This window comes from Dioscorea cayenensis, chromosome 7, assembly GCF_009730915.1.
Source record: "Dioscorea cayenensis subsp. rotundata cultivar TDr96_F1 chromosome 7, TDr96_F1_v2_PseudoChromosome.rev07_lg8_w22 25.fasta, whole genome shotgun sequence".
Taxonomy (NCBI): domain Eukaryota; kingdom Viridiplantae; phylum Streptophyta; class Magnoliopsida; order Dioscoreales; family Dioscoreaceae; genus Dioscorea; species Dioscorea cayenensis.
The window spans coordinates 22,992,902-23,009,012 of NC_052477.1; the positions used below are offsets into that span (position 1 = coordinate 22,992,902).

Here is a 16,111-nt window from a genome sequence, read left to right on the forward strand (position 1 = left end):
TTCATTACCGAGAGATCTCTCCTTTGCCAAGTTGTTTTCCATGAATCATCATCAACTTGGGTGTACTACATCTTGATTTTAGAATGGTTATTGACACTCTTGCATTATATATATGCATTGCTAGTTTTCTCATAAGAACATTAAATCATTTTAGTTGATTTGGCACATGGAATTTTTTTGTGTTTTCTTTATCAGATATTTCTATTGATTCCTTTGAACTATTGAATGTTTTATTTATTTTTTTCTTTCTATTATTTGACTTGTCTAACATGATTCTGCTTTTGCTTTTTAGGGTTTTTTTTTTGTGCCAAGTAGAACTACTGAATTTTCATTAAGTTCTGGGAAATTTAAATGTCTGGCTATTGAATAAGGATACATAAAATTCCGGAATTTGGATAATATTGGAGGATTTCTTTATTAGCAGGTATGTTATGCTTCCCTATATTTCCAGTTTTCCATAATCTGGTATGTAAATCCTTCTCACTTTTGGAACTTTTTTTTTTTGCAATCTCTTCACTTTTACTGATAATCTCCTTGCTTTATACAAGTTGCTGCTGAACATTCTCACTTTTGTAAATCGGTGCTCATTTTATAAATTTTATATTAAATAATAATAATAATTTAATTTATTAATCAGGACCTAGGAATCCCTGAACCCGAAAAATCCCCGTGGGGACGGGGACGGGAAAAAAAATTCCCCATATTCAAGCCAAGGAATGTGTCCCCCAATGAATCCCCACTCCGTTGACATCCCTATGCTTGCCAGAACTCTCACGCAAGGGTTTAAGAGGCATGGAATGCGGGAGGTTAAACTTGAGGGTAGAATTGTAATCTTATAAAAATAATTAATTCTTTGAAATTGAATCTCCAAGCAATCATATAGTACTTGGAAAAAGTGAATGAAACCTCCGGAAGGGTCAAAGTTTTCAAAACTTGACAAGACATTGGACTGGTCAAAGTGCCAGGTCATCGATAGGGGTGGTAATGGGGTAGGAAATCCCCGATCCTTGTGGAGACCCTACCCGACGGGGATGGTGATTCGCCGATTTCCTCCCCTGTGGGGGCAGGGATGGGGGCTAATCTATCCCCAATTCGTAAACATTATATATATACATACATAATTTTTTTCCAACATTAAAAAATTTAAAATCCTAAATAATGATACAAGTATTTTTATTTTAGATTATACTATTACTTATATAAATTCCAAATTTTATGTTTTGTTCTATATTGAAAACCATTCAGAGTATATATATATATATATATATATGAAGTTTCATATGTTGGGTTGATAGGTTTGTTGAGCTCTATATATGTTGAGTAGTTTTCATATTTTTCATGTATGTATCTATGTTGAATAATTTTTACATTTTTCATAGATGCATTGGTATTAGATTTATTTTTTAAAAAATTTAAAATTTATAAGTAAAGTACTAAAATGCAATAGCAATGTTTGCAAATGGGGAATCCCCACGGAGACCGAGATGGGGAAGCAATTTCCCCCATTAGGGAATTGGGGATGGGAGCGGGGAGGGGCCTTCCTACCCTACCTAGTTACAGCTCTTGTCATCGAGTTATCCGTTCAACCATGAGATGAATCAATTTAAATATTTTAAATAATTTAATTTAATATAATATCTTTATTTATATAAAAATTGGTTTACTTAACAAATACTCATGGGCTATTTGTTTGCAAGAATTGGATTAGAAATGGATTGGGAATGAGTCCAATCCATTGTTCGGTTGGCAAGTGCAGAAATGAGGGAGGATTCTTGGAGGAATGAAATGGGGGGAGAACCCTGATTACCATTCATCCAAATTTCTTGAGGAATGCCCAATCCTGAACTTGAAATTACCATTTTACCCCTTTTTCCACCCAAGAAACCACATCATGTCTGCTGGCTTTGTGCCGTCATTGATGCCACCGAAAACCCTTTGTTGTTGATGAGATGCAGCTTGTCGCTGCACAACCAGGCCGCTCCTCCGGCCCCGATAGCTCGTGCACAGCCGGACATGGCGGTTGGAGAAAATGAAAATAATGGAGATGGAGAAAAGAAGAAGAAGAAGATGATGATGATGTGTTCCTTGTCTTCTTCTTCTTCTTTTCTTCTTCTTCTCATCCTCCGGATCTCATGTGATGCAAGTTAGAACCGGGGAGAACGGCGGCGAGCATCGGAAGTTGATTTATTTATTAGATTTATTATCCTCTGATCTTCATCTTCTGGTTAGAATTAAAAAAAGACTGAATAATAATAATAATAAGTATTTTTTATAACCATTTTTAAAAATTTAACATTAATTATAAAAATAACAAAATTTAGATTATAACAATAATGATAACATAATACAAATAAAATAATATTAATAAATAATACATTTATTTATTTAATATTTACTCTATAAGGGCATAAAAGACATTTAACATATATTTTGTTTTATTTATTTTTCTCATTCCCACTGAATTACTCTCTCATGCCTTCCAACCAAATGTAGCATTCTTTCATTCCCCTTTATTTTCATTCTTTATCTCATTCATCTTCAATTCCATTTATTGCAAACAAATAACCCCTTAGTTCAACCTTGGTTAATTATCAATTCAACCACTAGTTAGATTTAAAAACTAGCAATTCACATATGTTTTCACTGGTTCAATTGCAATTCCAATCTAATTGAAAAACTTAACCAGTTTTGGCACCATTGGTTCACTAGTTCAACCGGTTTGATAGCCTGTCCAGTGATTCCGATAACACGGGAAGTACTACTCTTTTCCTCTAAATATTAAACCTAAAATATAAAATGTAAATATATGTGTGTGTATATTTATATCACTTCTCAATTCTTCAACGCAAAATCCTCTCAAAGTCCAATCAAAATCATATGCACTTGGGCAATGCCAATGCGCACGTCCTGCTCGACCTCATCGCGCGCGCCCGCTGCCTGCGGGAGCTCAAGCAAGCGCACGCACAGGCCCTTGCGCGCGGCCTCCTCCAGCACGATCTCCGCTCCACCTCCGCCCTCATCCTCGCCTACTCCGCTCACCTCTCCCCTTCCTCTTCTCGTCTTCTCTTCCATCTCAGCCCTCTCAAGCCCCGCTCCGCCTTCCTCTACAACACCCTCCTCCGCTCCTTCTCCAATGCCCATCTCCACTCCGATGCCCTCTCCGTTTACAATCTCATGCTCCGCGACGGTGTCCGCCCGGACGACCGCACCTTCCCCTTCACCCTCACCGTTTGCGCCGCCGCTGCCAACGTTTGCAAAGGCACCGAGCTTCACGGGTCAATCGTAAAGCTCGGTTTTTTCGCTGACGTGTTTGTTGGTAACACTCTCTTCTCCTTGTACGGTGTTTGTGGCCAGCTTTTTGAGGCCCGTCAAGTATTTGATGAAATGCCTATGAGAGATATTGTATCTTGGAACTCTGCTATATCGGTGTTCTCGGCTAATGGATTGTTTGTTGATTCGTTGAGTTCGTTTTCGGAGCTTGTGAGGAGTGGGCTGTTGGTTAATTCAGTTAGTTTGGTTAGTGTGTTGCCGGCTTGTTCTGCTTTGCATGAGCTGGTGGTTGGGGAGATTGTTCATGGGCTTGTGATAAAAGTTGGATTGGATTGCTTGGTTGCTGTTGGCAATGCGCTTGTAGATTTGTATGGGAAGTGTGGGGACACGGATGGTTCCATGCGAGCATTTGGGAGTATGCTGGAGAGGAATGATGTTTCTTGGAACTCGCTTATTGGTAGTCTTGCTCATGTTGGTTTGTTTGGGAATGCTTTGAGGATGTTTAGGAAAATGTTGGATTTGGAGATGAAGCCAAACTCGATAACCATGTCTAGCTTGTTGCCTGCATTGGTTGAATTGGGGTTGTTTAGGCTAGGAAGGGAGGTTCATGGATATATCTTGAGAACCGGTATGGAATCAGATGTTTTTGTTGCTAATTCTCTTGTGGATATGTATGCAAAATATGGGTCCTCTAGGAAGGCATCAGCTATCTTTCACGGAATGCAGAATAGGAATGTAGTTTCATGGAATGCGATGATCGCTAATTTAACACAAAATGGAGCAGAGCTAGCAGCCATCAAACTTGTTAAAGAGATCCAAGATAGTGGCGAGTGCCCCAATTCTATTACCTTCACAAATGTTCTTCCAGCTTGTGCTAGGTTATCTTTGCTAATGCAAGGGAGGGAGATCCATGCAAGGGCAATGCGTATTGGCTCAAATTTTGATATATTTGTTTCAAATGCTTTAATTGATATGTATGCGAAATGTGGAAGGTTGGAGCTTGCCCAAAATGTTTTCAAGGTATCAGACAAAGATGAAGTATCATACAATACATTGATACTTGGTTACTCCCAGAGTGCTATGTGCATTCAGGCACTGTTTCTGTTCACGGAAATGGGATCAGCGGGCTTCAAATATGATGCTGTGTCCTTAATGGGTGCTCTTTCAGCTTGTGGAAATATGTCTCTGTTAAAACAAGGAAAGGAAATCCATTGCTTGTCTTTCAGGAGACTGTTACATACCCATCTCTTTGTGGCAAATTCACTATTGGATTTGTATGTAAAAAGTGGAAGGCTTGACTTTGCTAGGAAGGTTTTTGATAGGATTCCAAACAGGGATGTGGCTTCATGGAACTCTATGATTTTAGGATATGGAATGCAAGGGGAAATAGAGTCTGCAGTAGATGTGTTTGACATGATGAAGGATGCCATGGTGGAATATGATCATGTTTCTTACATTGCAGTGTTGTCAGCTTGTAGCCACGGTGGACTTATTGAGAGGGGTAAGAGATACTTTGATCAAATGCTGGATCAAAATATAAAGCCAACACAGATGCACTATGCGTGCATAGTTGATCTTCTTGGGCGAGCTGGCCAGTTGGAGGAGGCAGCAGAATTTATCAAACAAATGCCCTTTGAGGCTGACTCCAATGTTTGGGGGGCATTGCTCGGGGCATGCAGAATGCATGGGAATTTAGTCTTGGGTAGATGGGCTGCAGAGCATTTGTTTCAGTTGAAACCAGGACACAGTGGTTACTACACTCTGCTGTCCAATATGTATGCAGAAGCTGAGAGATGGGATGAGGCAAATAAAATAAGGAAATTAATGAAAACAAGGAGGGTAAGGAAGAACCCCGGGTGCAGCTGGGTACAGAGTGACAACTGTATGCATGCATTTCTGGGAGGAGAAAGGATGGAGGAACTTGAGACAGATTTTTGTTTTGAAGAACAAGTTTGAGATCTGTAAGAGTGAACTAATCTCATCTGATTTAAAGTGACTTATTTATCATGCGGTTGAAAGGGAATTAAAGGATGGGTTGACAAATGGGAGCCAAGTTTTCATTGTCCTTGGTGGATGGATGCAAATTAAGGTGGACTATAAAACATTCTACAAAATTTTGTCCTTTCAGTTTTTTAGTTTTAGTGTCATTCTTAGATCTATATTCAATATAATTTTCTTCTTTTCTTTCCCCGCTCATGTCCAGATGCCTGTTTGGCCAATACTGTTCTTTAATGAAGATTTAATGCTGCCTGTTCTAACCTTTTACTGATGAGATGGTTTAAATCAATTTATAGGTAATGGACATGGATAGTAAACTCTAAGCGTTATGTAGTCAGGTTGGTGAAAGTCTATGCTGATTATAAAGTCTCAAAAAGAGGTATCTGTTTTTACTTCCGGTCTTCTTTTACTTCAGCATCAGTTTAATTTAAGTTGGTTCTATGGGATATGCATTCCATCCTTTCTTTTGGTTTTCTGGTAACCTCTAGAGTTCTCAACTTTCAAATTCCAAGTTTTCTTGCATTTTATTTTGCTTAATACTCTATCATCCTCTAACAGATTCCCATAACTCTGTCATTAACTGTTTCATCTCTGATAGATTCATTCTTACCCTAGTGTGTTGTATGCATCATAACGGCAAGTTATAATTCAGTAACTTGAAATTGATTTGATGATGATGATGATAGATATCTACAAACTAGGAGAATAGGTTTTGTTTATTATTTTTATTATGTTGATCTGCATCTCTTGTTATATTATTTTCATTTTTCTTTTTTAACTTTCTCCTGTTTGCAGTGAACAAGACGCTTGAGGAAGACAAGCCCCCTTTGTTTGAGTTTGGAGGTCTTGAATGTTTAGGCACTTGTTTACAGATTTTATCATGAATAGATGCTGCTTCAAACCTTTCCAATTGTTCTATTCAATGGCATCATATTCAGCCTGAAGCAGGCAAGAAAGAACTATTTTTAGGTATGCCAGTGTGGATGATGTCCATGATAAACAATACTAGATGGATATTTGATTCTCTAAAGTGCATAGATTTGTTTCTCTTGTTGCTCCTGTTTACACCATTTGGATCCCTATGTTATATGCACATGTTATGCTTCTATAGAATATTTTATTTCTTCAAGAGAACTATTTGGTGTGACACTTGCTCAGTAGATGAACTTAATAAACCCATGGGAGCTGAAAACAAGATCAGAATGCATTTATCAAAGTACATTTTTGATTGTCTATTCAAGTGTTTGGCTGCTAGTTATGACATGGAGAAGATTAGAAGTGTTTTTGCATTCTATTTTTGAGGTTCTCTAATCAGTTAATGACTAATATCAGAAATGCATCATTCCTTCTGATTATGATTGGTGTTTAGATTTAAAGCCACTGGTGGCCTCTCTACTAAAAACTAATATTTTCTTGGTATGATTGTCAATTGCAGTAAAATCTGTAATTCATTTAACTAGCTGCAGGATAGATAAATAACTCACTGGTGCTTGTTATAAAGTGAAACAGAATTAAATGTGCATTGTCATCTCTAATAAATTGTTACTCTTGGTGTACTGCTTCCAGGTGTTTATTCTGCAGGTTACTTGGCAGGATCATTGGTCACATTCTATGCGTATATTTCATGTGGGAAGTATGAAGACAAAAACTTGAAGGAAATACAAAGCGATAAAAAAAAATCATATTCTTCTTCGATGCGGGTAATCATGCCATGGAATATCTGTCATTTTTCCTGAATATAAAATTGATGGGCTATGTATGATACTATGGTTTACCTGGTATACAGGTAATTAACAACAACCTGGTTCGGATTAGGGAATTAATAGATAGCTTACCATGTTTATCTGTCTTGGTTATTTGGTGCCATCAATCAATGCTGGTTTGAGACAGGCTTGGGTGGTATTTGAATGATAAAATATTGCCTTGTCAGTTAGTAACTGATATATTTGTATATTAACGATTATTTCTTTGTGACATAACTAAATACCTTCAAATAATGTGTGCATGAATTGAAATTTTTATGGCTTCAAAACTTTCTGCACACTGGCTTAAAACTATGTTCCTATATATTTTGTTATCAGAAAAAAGTTCAGGACTATGCCCAATGCATCTTCAGTTTGATTTATACCTGTGTGGGGTTAGAGGTGGTCTGCCAGCTGGAGCATCATTAGGGGCAAACATAGTATAATTCGGGAGATGTGGATGAGTGTTGTCTGCTGGTCTTCTGTAGCATCAGCCTTTTGCTTATGTTCCTTTTGATTTTTATGACTCATGCTGACTCATGCCATCTATCAGTAGACGTGCCAAATTATGCAGCTGGAACTTTGGCACATCAGCGTGTGACATGCAGACTTTGTTGTTGTTCAATACCTGTTCCATAAACAGCATGACAAATAGCCTTTTGCTGTGGGCGGTTGCGCATATTCGTCAAATGGATAGCCCACGGTTCGGCTGTCATTAACCATGGAGGCAGTGCGATTGCCATATGCTCCCTTCACCAGTTTCTCTGTCATGGTTAATGAAAACGGAACCGTGGACTATTTATTGACGCATATGCGCAACTGCTAATAGCAAAAGGTTAACAGTCATGACTGCTGTTTTTGTGTTGCGGTTTATGTAACACATATTGAATGACGAGAAAGCCTGCCTGCCATAAGCTGATGTGCCAAAGTTCCGGTTGCATTATTTGGCACATCTACTAATGGATGTTATGAGTCATAAAAACCAGATGGAACACAAGCAAAAGGCTGACGTAGAAGACTGCTGCTTTTCCGTGACAAGTGCACAGCTGCCAACAAGCGCAGAGACGATAAGACTAGCAAACGTGGCTCATCACCTCCCCGTATGGTGCTACTGATTGTCATGTTGCCTTACAAGTTCAAAGCCAGATCATTAGAAGTAAATTCACAGGTGGCGGTGAATGCATCGCCAATGACAGCTGGAGAAGTGGATGGAGACGTGGACGGCCAGGATAAATTACAAGAAAACAATCCAACGGTGCTAGGAGTATGGAACGGGAAACGAAGGCAGAGGAGAGCAAATACTCGTCTTCGGGATTATTTTTGGGGATAAAAGGGAGCTGGAGAAACAGAGGAGGAGATATCGGAGAAGAAGATTGAAGGCCGTTCTCAGAGGAGATCGGAGAGGAATTCGGTGGAGGTTCTCTGCTGGGTTTGTTTACCTTACAGTTTGTTGATTGTTCTTGTTTGGAGTTGATGTTGTTTGATGTTTTCTTTAGAACTGTTAATCAGTCTATGTGTTGATTGTTGATAAATGGAAATCCTAGATCTGAGTATATTCTACTGAATTGCTTGAATGTATTTCAGAGATTAGGATCTTTGGATTTCTGAGTAATATTGAGATAAACTCTAGTGAAATAGCTCTGATTCAGGGCTTGATTTCTCTGTGAATGTTCTGAATTTACTTGGGAATTTGAATTTGGAGCTAGATCTCATTGATCTAAGCAGGGATCATTACACTGATCGAGCTAAAAAATTGCCACTCCTTCATGGTGCTAGAGAATTGGGCAGAGAAGGGTGCTTCCATTTGGTGTGCATGGGACTGTAGTACAAGCAATCTATTTTGAGTACTAATATTGATATGTTTTCCCCTGTGATTCATTTGTTGGTTTTGATGAGTTATTGTTTTGGTTCTAATTGCAAGTTGAACCAGGTGACAGAGCTATGGAATGACGTGAATAGACTTCCATACTGATTTAATTACAAAGAACAGAGTGTTGTTGCATTTTGTATAATTTTTATTTGTATGGTATTTAAGATGAAAAAAAGATAATTTGAGATATAATTTTTTTCGGAAAAATAAGTTTTGGTGCCTGAGGATTCTTGTTTTTTTTATTTTGTTTGACAGGGAATGCAATAACACTGAATTGTAACCAATGACTCCAAATTGATCTGCCTGCATAAGTCATAAGTGTGTAGTTTTTACAGGAAAAAAAACCTGCAAAGCGCTCCTTTCAATATGCCCAGAAAAATCCTTTTCTAATAACAAGTTCTGATATTTAAATTTTTTTTAATCCATCATTTATTTTTATCTAATTGCAAGTTTTAAGAAATTATCACTTGACCTTTATATCCATGGCATTTAATTCATTTTTGCTCTTGCATAGAAAAAAAAAAAAATCTAAAAATAGTAATTTCTAAAAAAAATAAGAATTTATAAAGCATATTTTGCAAATTGAGACATGTTTAGACTATTACAAAAGTCACAGAAATAATAGGTTTTTTTTTTAAACATTCACTAAGGATTTATATACTTTTCCCCATTTTTTATTAGATAAAATAAAAATAACAAATATCTTTTACTAGTTAAAAGAAAAAAAAAAATGAAATATGTTATTTAACACGAATGATTCGCACGCTTACTTTGGAAAACCCCGCTCCCCAGCAACGGCTATAACACAAACCATCCCACCCGTTAGATTACATCAATCGGACCGTTGAGATCTCTTCCCAATTCGACCGTTGAAGGCAACCTTTCTCAAAAAGTTAAGTAACACCCCATAAAACCCTTCTCTCGTTCTCAACTCCAAAATAACTTCAAAGATAGAAAACAAAACAGAGAAAGAGAAAGATTGAGAAACAGAGAAGAGAAAGAAGAAGCAGAGGACTGTGCCTTTATTGCTTCTTCTTCTTCTTCTTCTTCTTCTTCTTCTTCATCGTTTGAGATTAGAATCTCTGTGAGGTCTTCGCCCAAGGTGGCGAACCTGACAGTTGAAGGGGAGTCGCGGACTACGCGCCTCCATTCTTTCTTTTCGTTGGTGTTATCAAGCATTTTTGGGCAAAGCCAGGAGGAAGAAGCAATTGATCAAGCCATGGAGACTAGACACCAGGATGTTGTTCCTCAGATTCAGAAAGGTATATCTTTTTTTATACATTTCATTTTCTTTTCTTTTTGTCTTTTTCTTTTTTGGTTGGATCTTTAGTTTTCTTCTTCTTTTCTTTGTTCTTGGGTATGATGAAGTTTTCTTGATGAGTTGCTTCAAAATTTTCAGTTGTTGAATTTGAAAATGGATAATCTTCTTGTTTCTTTGGGAAAAAAAATTTAAATTTTTGGGTGTTTGTTTTGTGTGGCTTTGAGTTAATAGTTTTTCCTCCTTTTATATTACTGAAAGTTGGTTTATTCTGCAACCTTAAGGTGCTGCTGCCATACCTGCTGGAAAGCAGAAGAATGCTGCTGTCGTCGATGGGAAGAACCGGCGAGCTCTTGAGGATATTGGCAATCTGGTTAATGTCAGAGTTCTTGAAGGGTATAAAAAAAATTTCTTTGGTTCACATTCTTTCAAGATTCATTAGATTGATTATTTTTCCTTCTGTTTGACACTTTTCTTGCAATTTTGTTTTCAGGAAACCACCGAATCAGATCTCTCGCCCTATCACTAGGTTTGCATCTAACATTCCCTAATTTCATGTGAGTTTCTTTGATTATTTGTCTAAATCATTCTGTTTTTGACACTTCCATGCAGAAGTTTTGGTGCTCAGCTCCTTGCAAATGCACAAGCAGCTGCCACTGCAGCTAATAAGGTACATCTTTAGTTTTTAAATTCAATCTTTATATATATAATTCAATGATTAGAAGCCTTTAGTGAATTATATATATCTTCTTGTTTCTTGAAATTTTTAGAAGCCAGTGCATGTTGTTGTTGGTGACGGAGCTGTGGTAAAGGGTGGTGTGAAAGCAGTGAAACAGAAGCAAGCTGTGAAGCCAAGCAAACCAGAGACTGTCATTACTATCAGCCCTGACACTGAAGAAGAAGCAAAGCATGCTACTCTGAAGAATTCTTATGGTACCTCATCAAAGAAGAAAGTTCATACCCTTACCTCAGTGCTCACTGCCAGAAGCAAGGTAAAGAAAAGAAACAGTCTTCTTGCCCTGATCATTTGATCAGTGATGCATTTGTGAAGATTAATTAAATTTTTTCAGGCTGCTTGTGGAGTTATTGACAAACCAAAGGATCAAGTTCAAGACATTGATGCATTGGATGCTGATGATCAGTTAGCTGTTGCTGATTATGTTGAAGATATCTACAAATTTTACAAACATTCTGAGGTATAAAAATATTTAAAATCCTGTTGAGATTAACATCTCTATATCAAGTGTCACCTTATCTGTTGTCTTGTATTTCTTTCAGAGCTCCTACAGACCGCATGATTACATGGATACACAGCTTGAGATAAATGCAAAGATGAGATCTATTCTTGCAGACTGGCTCATTGAAGTGCACTACAAGTTTGAGCTGATGCCTGAGACTTTGTACCTCACATTCTACATCATCGATCGATACCTCTCAATGAAGGTGGCCCTGAGGAGGGAGTTACAGCTTGTTGGTGTCAGCGCCATGTTAATTGCCTCCAAATATGAAGAAATATGGGCTCCTGAAGTCAATGACTTCATCTGCATTTCAGACAAGGCATATACCAGAGAACAAATACTAGCCATGGAGAAAGAAATCCTCAATGAACTTGAATGGAATTTAACTGTTCCTACTCCTTATGTTTTTCTAGCACGTTTTCTGAAGGCTTCTCAACGTGACGAAGAGGTGAAGAACAATGCACCGACAATGCTAGTTTCGTTTTATCGAAATTATTAGATTTATTTAATGTGTCTGAATCTTGAAATGCAGATGGAGAACATGGTGTTTTTCTTTGCTGAATTGGCTATGGTGCATTACTCAATGGTTAAGTATTGTCCTTCCATGCTTGCTGCTTCGGCTGTCTATGCCGCCCGGTGCACACTTAACAAGAGCCCACTTTGGAATGAGACACTTAAATGCCATACTGGATTCTCAGAACAAGAATTACTGTATGTATTTATTTTCTTCTCTTTTCTCCTTTTATTATTTAGTTGGTTCACTGAATTAAATCTCTATGTAAACAGAGAATGCACAAAGATGTTGGTGAATTTTCACTCACTGTCAGCAGAGAGTAAGCTGAAGGTTGTACACAAAAAGTATTCAAGCTCTCAACGTTGTGCAGTTGCACTGCAACTCCCAGTGGTAAAAATGTTTGAGGGGTTGAAAGTTTCAGAGTGATGATGCTGATGTTGCTGACCATTTTTTATTTTTATTTTTTGGTGGACTATCAGTTGTTTGATGATATTGTTTTTTGTTGCTGCTTAGAACTCTTCCCTCAGGAGTCTGTTTTAGTTTACTAATACTTGTTTGATGTTTTTATTTTTGTTCAAAGGTTTGAATGTTTGTGAATGTCTGAGACTGGTTATGTGTGACAACATTCACTTATTTTCTGTGATTAATCAATCAGATTAGTTTTTTTTTTCATCAATCTGATGCATCGTCAGTTGTTTGATAATTTTGTTCTCATTGCTGCTTAGGACTCTCCCTCAGGAGTCTCTGCTTAATAACGTGTTCAAGAATGTTTGAGAATGTTTTCATCAATCTGATGTATCGTCATATCGTTTTTGTTGCTGCTTAGGACTCTTTCCTCATTGCTGTTTCATTTTTGTTTGAAGGTTTGAACGTTTGAGAATGTTTGTCTTAACATTCACTTATTCTTCTATGATTAATTAATTAGTCAGATGCTTGTTTTCATCAAATAGCATCATCAGTTGTCGCTGATTTTGTTTTCTTTGCTGCTCAGAGTCTGTCTTTTAGAAATAGTGATGTTTGAGACTGGTTATATTTTCTGTGAATATAATCTGATGTTTCTCTGGTTGAATGAGGGCAGAAAAAAAAATAAAAGAAAAGAAAAGAAAAGAAAAAAAGATTAAGTTTGACTAATCTTCCTCCGCATCAGAAACAACTTCTCATAAGAATTACAAAAAAACCAAGGAAGAAGAAGAAAAGAGAATTTATATTGCTAAATCTTCTCTTCACTTGAACCATTCTCTGGCACCACCTTCTCCAATTGCTTGTGACTATAAAACTTAGCACAAATGATGAGAAAAACAAGATTTACAAATTCAATCCCAGTCATTAGCCACCAATAGTAATCTATTTTCCCTCTGTTAATGTTGTCCTGGATCCAATCTCCTTCCTTGTTTGTTAAATGACTAACTAGAGCTACAATTCCTGAACTCACATAATCACCAATAGCAATTGCTAACCAGTAAAGTGCAACAGCAATGCTTCTCATGCTTTCTGGTGCTTGATCATACAAGAACTCCATCTGACCTACAGAAATAAAAGCCTCTGCCATACCATATATAATATACTGAGGTGCCAACCAGAACACACTTATAGGTATTACGGCTTTCGGTTTGTCTAACAGGCCATGATCGGCGGCAACTGATTTCCTTTTGATCTCAACTAATGCAGCAACTATATAGCAAACCATAGAAATAACCACACCAATGATCATTCGTTGCAGCGAAGTGATACCCGACGGCCTTTTAGTGAAGCGGCGAGCAACTGGAACGAGTAGTTTACTATAGAATGCTAGTGTGACAATTGTTGAGATGTCTAGGAAAATCGACATTGTTGCAGGGGGGATTTGGTAATGCGAAGAGAGTCTTCGTTGCATTGTTCTTGCTTGATGTATAGCGAAAGAGCCGATATTTGATGCTGTTGCAATGAATAAAATACCTACAGCCCATATAGGTATTATGTGGATTATCGTCTTTAATTCTTCGACTCTGTGTATTGTGGAGAGTCTCCAAAGCTTTGGCTGGCCATTGATTTTCTTGTCACCCTCTACCACCACTGCAGCTTTGTCCAGACACCTTCATCAATGAAAGATTATTACTTTATTTTCAGAATAAATTGTAGCAGAATTGAATAATAAACAGGAATGGAAATGCACAAATATACATGAGTTTATTTGTGTGAAGAAGCATTCCAGAGGTGGAAATTCCAGCATCCAGATCCTTGTTCTGATAGAGAAAATTAGATTCATTTGGGTTGACAACAAGATTCCTCTTTCTAATGGATGCAATCACAACCTGTGCTAATCTTGTCAGTGGACTTCCATTTGGCTCTGTCTTGATGTAGAAAGAATGACCAGCAACAAATATAACAATGGATACAAACATACAAATTGTAGGAATGTTCAATCCCCATCCCCAACCAACATTATCTTGAACATAGACAACAACAATGAGTGCAACTCCTGTAGCAAACCTCATGCAGATGAAATACAGATTGAAGAATGTCCTCTTTTGATGCTCCATCTTTGGACCTGCAAGGTTGAATTGATGGGCACCGAAAGACGATACACAAGGCCGAATACCTCCTGAGCCAATGCAGGTCAGCAAGAGCGATATATAAAGAAAGAACAATTGCCATGGTGAAGCCTTTTGGCATTTCTGATTGGCAGAACAATGTGGAGGATGGAGTGCAGGAAGGATTGCAGAAATTGTGAGGAATATAAGACCCTGTTGAGAAACAGCAGCAAAAGAAAAATCAATCCAATTTGATACAAAATTAAATTACTAGTTTCAATGAATTGCAGAAATCTATTACCAGCAAATAGAAGATGGAACCAAATGTGATTGTCCAGAAACCTCCTGCAAATGAATCAGAGATGAGGCCACCAATGACAGGGGTGAAGCTTGCAGTGCCTTTGGCAATGGTGACGGTGTTGGCTGCTTGAGCCAATGGCATGTTCATGTCACGGCTCAAGTATGATATCAGATTCACATAAAGTCCACTGGATGCTATTCTATCACACACTTCAGTTGCTGCAAATCATTTGCATTCCACTTTTCATTCATTCAACCATTAAAAAAACATAAAATTAATCAAGAAATACTTTGTGTGTGCACATATATATATATATATATATACATACCAAGAATGAATGGAATGGTTGTGAAGCCTCCTTGCTTTGGTTTCACGTCTTGCCTTGCATCTCCTTCTTCTGCCATTGTTGTTAGAGAGAAAGAGAGAGTTTAAAAGAGGAGGATAACATTTATGTGTAAATATAATTAGGGTTTGCTTGATGAGCAGAAGGAATTTGAATAAGCATATAAGGAAAGAGTAAGAGCAGCGAGCGGCGGCAAGAGGCAGACGCATGCAGACACGCTCTGTGTGTGTGTTGACGTAGGCTTGGCGTGTGTTTTAAGAATTGTTTATTATGTTATTTGCATGGCTTTTCTTTTTTGGGAAATTTTTACATTTTGAATGCGCCACGTCATATTATTTATTTATTTATTTAATATATATATATATATATTATGTGATAATTAATGTTTTATTTAAGATTTAGTGCAACAAATTAGATATAGGTTTAAGATTTATTTGAGCCTCTTAATTTTTTTTATTTCTATACAAATGAATAATTGTTTAGATAAAACTATGTTTAGTTATATGTCTTGTGAGAATATTGTTTTTTATTTATATATTCATAAAATCTAGTGACGTATGGCAAGAAGTCAGCTAAAATTTTATTAAAAAAAAAAACAAACTAATAGGGCCTGTTTGGATGCAAAATAAAAAAATATGGCATAATTTTATTATGTAGAAAGTGCCACTGATTATTACAGAAATTATGACAGATTTTATTCCTACAGGTGTTTGGGTAACAAAATAAAAAAATATTACAAAAATTATTACATATTTTTTTCTTACAGAATGAGTGTTTGTTTTGCAAAATAAATTATTATTACATAATAAAAATAGCCGTTGGATTATAACCGTTGGTAATTAAATTTTGAAAAATAGCCCTTAGAATATAGTCGTTGCAAATATAGCCGTTATAATTATACCCGTTATCATTTTCCCCTATTTATACACAACATGATTCCTGCTCATTATACACATACTCTTTGAAAAAATTCATAGTTCTAACCATTGTTTCACCATGGGTTCCTTAAATCTTTGGAAGAAGAAAAATGAAGAAGATGATCTATTCATGCTTAGCTATTGGTCGAG

At 37.0% G+C, this 16,111-nt stretch overlaps 3 protein-coding genes across 3 annotated transcripts; 2 read left to right on the forward strand and 1 right to left on the reverse strand.

Annotated features, from left to right (window-relative positions):
- The first annotated feature begins 2,867 nt into the window (after nucleotides 1-2,867).
- LOC120265421 (pentatricopeptide repeat-containing protein At1g18485-like) lies at nucleotides 2,868-6,968 on the forward strand. The gene is made up of 4 exons (XM_039273321.1): nucleotides 2,868-5,359; nucleotides 5,565-5,647; nucleotides 6,064-6,237; nucleotides 6,835-6,968. Exon 1 carries the CDS (start codon nucleotides 2,878-2,880, stop codon nucleotides 5,224-5,226), a length of 2,349 nt encoding a protein of 782 aa, XP_039129255.1. The 5' UTR covers nucleotides 2,868-2,877; the 3' UTR covers nucleotides 5,227-5,359; nucleotides 5,565-5,647; nucleotides 6,064-6,237; nucleotides 6,835-6,968.
- A 2,870-nt stretch (nucleotides 6,969-9,838) lies between these two features.
- On the forward strand, nucleotides 9,839-12,566 carry LOC120264357 (G2/mitotic-specific cyclin S13-7-like). Its single transcript, XM_039272166.1, has 9 exons — nucleotides 9,839-10,142; nucleotides 10,423-10,534; nucleotides 10,632-10,667; nucleotides 10,751-10,808; nucleotides 10,909-11,130; nucleotides 11,209-11,334; nucleotides 11,417-11,824; nucleotides 11,909-12,087; nucleotides 12,163-12,566. The coding sequence occupies exons 1-9, from the start codon at nucleotides 10,100-10,102 to the stop codon at nucleotides 12,314-12,316; spliced, it is 1,338 nt and encodes a 445-aa protein (XP_039128100.1). The 5' UTR covers nucleotides 9,839-10,099; the 3' UTR covers nucleotides 12,317-12,566.
- Nucleotides 12,567-13,054: 488 nt separating this feature from the next.
- Nucleotides 13,055-15,105, reverse strand: LOC120265162 (protein NRT1/ PTR FAMILY 3.1-like). Its single transcript, XM_039273052.1, has 4 exons — nucleotides 15,030-15,105; nucleotides 14,702-14,919; nucleotides 14,051-14,613; nucleotides 13,055-13,962 (listed from the first exon to the last, which is right to left on the reverse strand). The coding sequence occupies exons 1-4, from the start codon at nucleotides 15,103-15,105 to the stop codon at nucleotides 13,101-13,103; spliced, it is 1,719 nt and encodes a 572-aa protein (XP_039128986.1). The 3' UTR covers nucleotides 13,055-13,100.
- Between the last annotated feature and the right edge of the window lie 1,006 nt (nucleotides 15,106-16,111).